This window comes from Centroberyx affinis, unplaced genomic scaffold, assembly GCF_046629955.1.
Source record: "Centroberyx affinis isolate AG114_WGS23_722 - 3 ecotype Tasmania unplaced genomic scaffold, CSIRO-AGI_Caff_v1 ptg000024l_1, whole genome shotgun sequence".
Lineage (NCBI taxonomy): Eukaryota > Metazoa > Chordata > Actinopteri > Beryciformes > Berycidae > Centroberyx > Centroberyx affinis.
In genome coordinates, this window is record NW_027278738.1 from 383677 (window position 1) to 391947 (window position 8271).

The following is an 8271-nucleotide window of genomic DNA, read 5'->3' on the forward strand; positions in this document are numbered from 1 at the left end:
TAGATCAAATGAGATTTCTGCCATTAGCCTCCCAGAATGATCAAAGACACAAGACAATAATTACATTCAAATAATATGTGTACGTGTGATTTTGCATTGCGGGGTGCAGGGTGATAGAGAGAGGGGTGGAGAGCGGGAGGAGAGAGGGTATCAGATGTGATGACAGATGGGATGTAGAGGGAGCAAGAGAAGTGTTGGGGAGAAATGAGAACGCAGCAACAGGAGAAGAGTTCTCTTCCCAACACGCCTCTCTCTCTCTCTCTCTCTCTCTCTCTCTCCTGCATTCCACCTCTCTCTCTCTCTCTCTCTCTCACTCTCTCTCTCTCTCACTCTCTCTCTTTTACTCCTTCTCCCTCTCTCTGACAGTGCGGTAATCTGTTTGCTTCCCCTCAATCGCTCCCTCATTAGGAGAAGCCTCTAATTATCGAGGGGCCCACTGTGTGACCTTAAGCACATACAGGGAAACGTGAACACACACACACACACACACACACACACTGCAGGGTGTCATGAAATTCAGACTTGTGTTGCCAAAACACCACCAAGGCTCATACCTCTTCTTCTCATTCTGAAAACCAAATCTTTGCCACATGAGGCTGTTCAAGCTGTTTCTCTAGTTTTGATAGCATTATGAAAGATACTTCTGCAGTCGACTGTGTTTGAGTATTTCAACTGACCAATAATCCTTAATATGTTATAAAGTATATACATTCCAGCAGAGATGCATTTTTTAAGGTTATTCTTATGGTGTGTCTGCTTTGCTAGACAGTATGCAGTGGAGAGTGAATGGGATGCACCTTAGCCTGCATCTCACTAGTAGGGTTTGACAGGGTGGGTCTTTGAGGCCGACACTGATATTTGTGGATAGATACTTCCACCAGTATTCTGTTCTGATATTCAGTATCTTTAAGCATGATCTTTTCATGCCCAAAAAATACACAACTTTTCACTGCATTTTAACTCTCCATTGAAACTCAGGATCCAACTCCTACCACTACGCCTACTACTACTACTATACTATTACTAGGCTACTACTACTATTTCTAATAGTACTACCACCACCACTACTACTACTACTTCTTGTACTACTCCTACTACTGTTACTGCTACTGTTACTATCACTACTATATGACTACTACTACTACTACACCTACTTCTACTACTACTTTTACTATAACTGCTACTGCCAGCACTACTACTATTGCTACTTTTACAACTCCTTTATACAATAGATTTGTGATCAAACAAACTGCATCATATCCATCATACTGGAGGTAGAGAACATGACTGGCTGATATGCATTTAAAAAAAAAAAAAAAAAAGGCTCTAAAAAGGTTTTTACTCAATCCAAACACACCAAATGTTGTGGTTTGCCCTTACATGGGACAAGGTGGCCTCCTGGTGGTCTAACTAAGCTACTGCATGTGTGTGTGTGTGTATGTGTATGCGTGTGTGTTTGTGTGTGTGTGTGTGTGTGTGTGTGTGTGTAGAGGTGACAATCCTAGAAACAAAAGAATGAGCTGGGTGGGGGAAATAGACTTTATTGGGGGTAAAGGTCAAGAGTCCTGAGCTCTACATTAAGCTTGGTCCAATACATTCAATAGTTGGACAGCTGTGTACTTTCAGTAGATGGCCAGCAGCTGCGTATAGATCAAAAAACTAAATCATTTAAATTTCAATACATTCAAGATGCATGAATAAGTATGGTTTGAATTAATAATAAATGAATAAAGATGAAACGAGCAAATAAATATCAAAAGGATTGGGTGAAACAAACAGGTGCAGTATAGCGGCAGGTGCATACGCTGCCTTGAGGATTAATAATTAAAGACAAACACACACACAGAAAATGAAACAGGCAAAGTATAGATGCATACGCAGCGCTCAAACAACTTCAAAAACTTAGGAGGTTGGGGAACAGAATCTATTTAAGGTGCAATTCTCTGTATGGTCATTATGCATTTCTACTTTTAACAGTTTTAAGGCTATCAAACCCTATGAAGAAATAGAAACTGTTGCATAGACATACAAACTTCCATCTGTTTATACAGTATTACTATCAAACCACCTGCTCTTTCTGTTATTATGAAATTGCATAGGAAATGTACTAAAGAGAGGTAGAATGCTTTCATATACTCATCTCTGCCGTGTGTCTTTGCATGTGTGTGTGTGTGTGTGTGTGTGTGTGTGTGTGTGTGTATTCTAGATGCTCAGTGTCAGGGGTCCAGTGCTCTGGATGTCCTTCATGATGGACTTGACCACTTCAGAGGTGGAGCCTTGGCCTCCCAGGTCAGCAGTGTGCAGCTGGAGAGCAGAAGAGAGGAAAAGACAAAGATTTAAAGGCGGCCTGAGCTGAATACCTTTTATTCTCTATGTAATATATCACTGTCAAATGGAGTATCATAACAAATAATAATACTATGTTCTATATAATTTCTAACATATTTAATTTTTCTGCTCCTCTCTGCTTTCAGTGTATGAATTACCAGTCCCATGGAGGGGATATGGAGGGGATATTTCAGTCAAAACTTATGGATTCATCATATATATGAATGAAATGTTTGGCATCTTTAATCATTCATCAAACAACTGATGGGCAGGCCTTAGTAGCGGCATTTTAGGGTGTGATGACACCTACAGTTTGGTTTCTTTGCTCTGAACCAGAGTGGAAATGCTTGCTTTGTTGCATTTTTGTATAGGGTTTGTTTAGGTTCACACTGCCCAGTGACAAGCGAACTAGGGCTTGTAAACACATCACATGATGAGTCACATGGACTCACAAGTAGTTTTGGTAACCTGGCCAAACAAACCGAACTAAAGGAGTAAATGCTCCAGAGTTTTAATAAACCGCTCCAAACATGCTTGGCATAAACACAGGTCTCACCTCAGGGAGACACTGACCGACATTAAGACCAACCAACAGACAAATGGACGGACATACAGGCGGATGGACAGACAGACAGACAGACAGACAGACAGACGGGCATGAAACGACTTTAGGTACAAGGCGGCGTACCTGTGTCTCGGTGACAGTGGCGATGATGGCTCTGCGGATCATGCTGGCGTAGGCATGGAGCTTCAGGTGATCCAGCAGCAGACAGGAGGCCAGCAGCATGGCCGTGGGGTTCGCTGTGTTGTGGTTGGCGATGCTCTTCCCCGTGTTCCTGGTGCCCTGCGTACAGTAGCACACATATTGAGAAAACTACTGAGAACACCATTTTCAAAACCCATGACCCTGTGCTTTTCTGTTTCTTTCTCTCTCTGAATTGTCCCCCTCCCTCTTCTCATCCCTCACTCCCTCTGGTTTCCTTACAATCCATGAAGTGAGAGTGTGAATCCGCTCACCGTCTCGAACACGGCGTAGTCCTCTCCATAGTTGGCCCCGGGTACGAGGCCCGGCCCGCCGACCAGGCCAGCGCACACGTTGCTCACCACGTTCCCGTACAGGTTGGGCATGACCATCACATCAAACTGCTGGGGCTTGGACACCAGCTAACACACACATACACACACACGGGTCAGGGGCCTGGTTGTGTTGGGTCCCAGTAGACTCAGTAGAAATGTGAGATACTAAAAGTGATGATGGTGATGATGTAAACACCACATAATGACAGGAGCAGTAATGATATGTGAATGTGAGCGTGCCATAGCTACCTGCATGGTGGTGTTATCTACAATCATGCTGTCGAAGGTGATTTCGGGGTAACCGCTGGCAACCTCCTTACAGCACTCCAGGAAGAGGCCGTCACCCAGCTTCCTGCTCCGACACACACACACAGATTTATTACTGCATGTTTTATAGAAAAATGCAAACAAAGATAAATATGCAGGGAGAGGGAGAGACATAAAACACACACACACAGAGTCAGGGACTTTGAGCCCTCAGAAACTGACATGATGTTCGCTTTGTGTACAGCGGTGACTCGGCGGCGTCCTCTCTCCCGAGCCGTTCTGAACGCGTAGTCAGCGATGCGCAAAGATTTGTTCCTGGTGATGATCTTCAGACATTCAACAACGCCCGGTACATTCTGGAGAGAGAGAGAGAGAGAGAGAGAGAGAGAGAGAGAGAGAGAGAGAGAGAGAGAGAGAGAGAGAGAGAGGGAGAGAAGTGGAGGTTGGTTTGTTTATGATTCTGGCAGGGCGATCTAACCATAAATGTAACCCCCACCCCCCTCCACTCCCAAACACACACACACACACACACACCTCGTGCTCCAGGCTGCTGTACTCTCCCTCAGTGTTCTCCCTGATGATCATGATGTCGATGTTTCTGTGGCGCGTCTTCACCCCAGGCAGAGACTGGCAGTGCATCACGTTGGCGTACAGGTCCAGAGTGGTGCTGCAGACAGAGAGAGAGAGCAGCAAGAAAGAGAGAAAGACAGAGAAAGAGAGAGAGAGAGGAGGGGAAGGAGGGTGTAAAGGTGAAAGAGGGATGGATGAGAAGGAAGGATTGGGAGAAAGAAAGATAGAGATGGAGAGATGTACAGAGAGGAAAGAGAGATGAAGCTCAGTCAGAGAGCAAAGTAAAACTGCTACTGTACTGCTACAGTTTCACACTGGACACTTGAAGATAAGATAGAGCTGCTAGTCAGGAGGGTCCTGGCTGCTGTCAGGACTGAGTCGAGCAGAGATGAAAGGTGAAAGGTGATGGACTCACCGGAGCAGGTTGTTCCTTGACTTATAGGAGGGCGGCAGGTTGTGATTGGTCTCAATGTTACCTGGAGTAAACACACAGAAAACCCTCAGGTCTGGCAACCAGTGGACAGACATAACAGAACCAGAGCTTTCATATATAAAATGTATAAGGAAGACAATAAACAAGACAAAATGTCCCCTCTTTCTTTTTTAAGCCTGATAAATGCAGAGCTACAAGTTTCCTTTTAAAACCGTCGACATCCTTACAGACATTATTAACATATATATTATTTTTGATTGACTCCAGTTCTGTAAATACTATGGGTGAGTACTATGGCTGAATCTCAACTTGAATTTGAAAGGGATGTGCTTCTGTGGAATATTTATTTCACAATATTATTGTTCCAAGACATGATGAATTTTTCTCTCTGAGACATACATTTCCAGACTTTCCAGGCCTGAATAGGAACCTGTTCCATGTACGCACACCCTCATGGACCCACAGAAACACAAACACACACTCACACACACACTCACACACACACACACACACGTAAACACTAACCTTTGAGGGCAACTCCGTTGCGTCTGATAGCCATAATGGCGTTGTTGATGTCATCTTCTGAGGTCAGAGAGGAGTCCACATTAGTCACCTCGAAATCCACTGGGACACAGCAGAACCTGAGAATAAATACATAGGGAAAACGAAGAAGAATGGAGCTATTCAGTGAGTGAGTGAATGAGTGAGTGAGGGAGTGAGAGACTGTTCAAACACTGTATATATGTGTGTGCGTAAGAGAGTGTACAGGATGTGTGTGTTCTGACCGGAACAGCTCGCGCACGTGGTGGGCAAGCTCAGGTCCGATGCCATCTCCAGGAATCAGAGTCACAGTGTGCCTGCCTCCATACCGTGCAGGTGGAGGCTGCAGCAGACACACACACACACACACACACACACACACACACACAAAATTAACATCCTCCTAATACAATCCGGTATACTCATCCCTAACAAACTACTGAGAAGACTCTAAGCTACTGGACAGGCAACTGAATTAACTTTCCATCTGTTGGCTATTCATCTACTAAATCCTAACATTTAACTTGTGCTACACCACTGTGTGTATGCGAATGCGTACAAAACACTGTATATCTCTGTAAGTCCGTAAGCAGCCATACTCACTATGGTCTGGGTGTGGGTGGACGGAGGAAGGAGGGATACAGAGTGCAGGAGAGAAAACAAGGAGGGTTAGTAGGGGAAGGAGGAGTGGAAGACACACAGCGACCAGCAGACTCCTGACGGCATCGCAAGTCCACTGATGAAAAGAAACAACATCGGTGCTCCTGCACGCATACAGTAAAGACAGTTGTTGGCGAGCTAGGGAATTGCCTGTGGGGTGAAACAGTAGGTTTGTGAGGACAGGAAGGGCACAAGGTAAACCTAGTGCGGGTCTGCAGGCTGAGCTCTTGAGCTGAGGATGTTATGATTAAAAACTCATAAATCACTGCTACATTTTTGTCTTACATTAGGCCTACATTACGTCTTTTGTCTACATTTGTGTCCTGGACAACTCACAGCGTAGGTGGACTTGTGCCGCTGATTACATGAAGCTGCCCCATATACCTGTGGATATAGAGAAAAGGTGGTTAGTTGAAAAGAGGTTATGAATTCTATTCAGCTCAATAAATGATAAATCAGGGGCCTAAAGAAAAATCATTATAAAGTTCTTATTATATTCCTATGGTTGTGTCTATATTCAATAGTGAGTTTGTAATGTCCTAAACATACTTCATGTATTTTTTTAATCCCCCATGATATCACTATAATATTCCTATAGGGACTTAAAAGTGTGTCTGTGGCACTCAAAAGTGAGTTTATAGTGACCAGATCGTACTTTCTAGATTTTTTTTTAATCTCCTGTGGCATTACTATAGAATTTCTGTGGGAGTAAAAATTTTCACCTACAGTTAGCTGCATGATATTTTAAAGTTTTGTTGTGATATTTGAGTAGTATAAACTTGGTTCTCAGTGAAGGGAGAGGAGTTGGTAACTTAGCAACCGTTAGTTAGTCCATGTAGATTAATACTGTAGTGTTAGCCTCTGAATATTTTATGGCTCTGCAGGGAGCACTTAAAGTATACATTTGCAGCCTTATCTCTCTCGGCTTGGTAGCAAATGACTGTTGTTCAAGTACATATTTTTTCTGTAGGGAATTCAGGTTGACAGCAAACTGACCTTGCGTTGTGGTGCTGAAAGGACAGCGGCATAAAACCAGCAGTCCGCTAGCCCAGTTAGCCAACTAATCAGCTTAGCTAGACTCACTGACTGGACAAATCAACCAAGCGAAGCGAATATACCACTTCACACGTCAAAACAAAGCCTGTTTCCCAGTCTGATAATAAACCTAAAGGCTGTTCCTACCCTGGCAGCGGGAGTGTTGGCCAGCCGGTCGCTCCACACGGGTCTCAGTGCCCTGGACAGACAGCAGAGAGACCGGGCCGTCATCCTCATCTTCACTCTGGATGGACGGACGACACGGGGGCGCGCTGCGCGCTCACTACTCAAACCAGTTCTAAACACTGCGTGTGGAGACAAAACTCTCTCTCTCTCTCTCTCTCTCTCTCTCTATCTCTCTCGATTCAGCTCAATTCAATTTACTTCAATTCATTGAGCTTTGTCGGCATATAATTCAGTATTGTCAAAGCTTTGGTAGTAATCAGTAATATAACATTACTAATGATGAGAAAAAATACAAATTATAAATGCTCTCGGTCTCTCGCTCTCTCATTCAAATTCAAAGGGGCTTTATTGGCATGGGAAACATATGTTTACATTGCCAAAGCAAGTGTGAAATAAATCTCTCTCTCTCTCTCTCTCTCTCTCTCTCACACACACACACACACACACACACACACACACACACACACACACATTGGGAATCGTTCTTCGGCGTATTTTTGAGGTAGCCTATTATTTCCCTGATAATTTCTAACACAGAGAAAATGAGAAATTGCAATCGGTGAAACTATAGTTTCATTTCACCATGGCAACTCAAAGAGAGAGCTTGGTGGGCCGGGTGGCCTAGTTTATTTTTTCCCCATTTTTTCCCATGGCACTTTTACCTTCGAGAGGGCTGTGCGGAAAACAACCACACGGAGGCGACATACACACAGACAATTCATCATGAACTGGACAAAACGATTCTACCTGTTACACCAGTAAAAAAATATCTCCCATAACAAGGAAATTCATGCCTGACTCTATCAATTTCGATTTATTGGCTTGCAGTAAATATAAAAGCAAAAGATTCACTGAATCAACCCTTAGAAGACAGAGAATGCACCATTAACAGCCACGTACCAGAGCTAAAGTTATGGTTGAAATGTACATGTTAATGTGCAGGGGGAGAGATTATCCTCCATTCAGGTTAGGCAATTTACAAAATAACGGCGTTTGTACTATAAACCACTTTTGGACCAAAGCGACTCCCCAGCTTTTTTCCTCATCCAAACCGTCTGACGCCTGTTGCTGGTACTTGCAGTCTTTTTGTGTTTCTCTCCAAAGTACCTCTGATAGGAAATTATACAGTTATAGACATACATTTCCCAGCGTGCCCCGGCCCGCACCTCCTCCCT

At 43.9% G+C, this 8271-nt stretch overlaps 1 protein-coding gene across 1 annotated transcript; it reads right to left on the reverse strand.

Moving 5' to 3' along the window:
• Positions 1 to 1770: 1770 nt before the first annotated feature.
• On the reverse strand, positions 1771 to 5285 carry LOC139666463 (isocitrate dehydrogenase [NAD] subunit gamma, mitochondrial-like). Its single transcript, XM_071545741.1, has 8 exons — positions 5201 to 5285; positions 4658 to 4718; positions 4207 to 4339; positions 3895 to 4028; positions 3655 to 3757; positions 3346 to 3492; positions 3017 to 3172; positions 1771 to 2304 (listed from the first exon to the last, which is right to left on the reverse strand). The coding sequence occupies exons 1-8, from the start codon at positions 5232 to 5234 to the stop codon at positions 2203 to 2205; spliced, it is 870 nt and encodes a 289-aa protein (XP_071401842.1). The 5' UTR covers positions 5235 to 5285; the 3' UTR covers positions 1771 to 2202.
• Positions 5286 to 8271: the final 2986 nt, after the last annotated feature.

Excerpts from the sequence above, each read along its gene's own strand:
- LOC139666463 (XM_071545741.1), bottom strand. The coding sequence starts at position 5,234 with ATGGCTATCAGACGCAACGGAGTTGCCCTCAAAG. Across the intron at positions 3,758-3,894 it reads GTACACAAAGCGAACATCAT|GAAGCTGGGTGACGGCCTCT; the intron begins GTCAGTTTCTGA and ends GTGTCGGAGCAG. Across the intron at positions 3,493-3,654 it reads TAGATAACACCACCATGCAG|CTGGTGTCCAAGCCCCAGCA; the intron begins GTAGCTATGGCA and ends TGTGTGTGTTAG.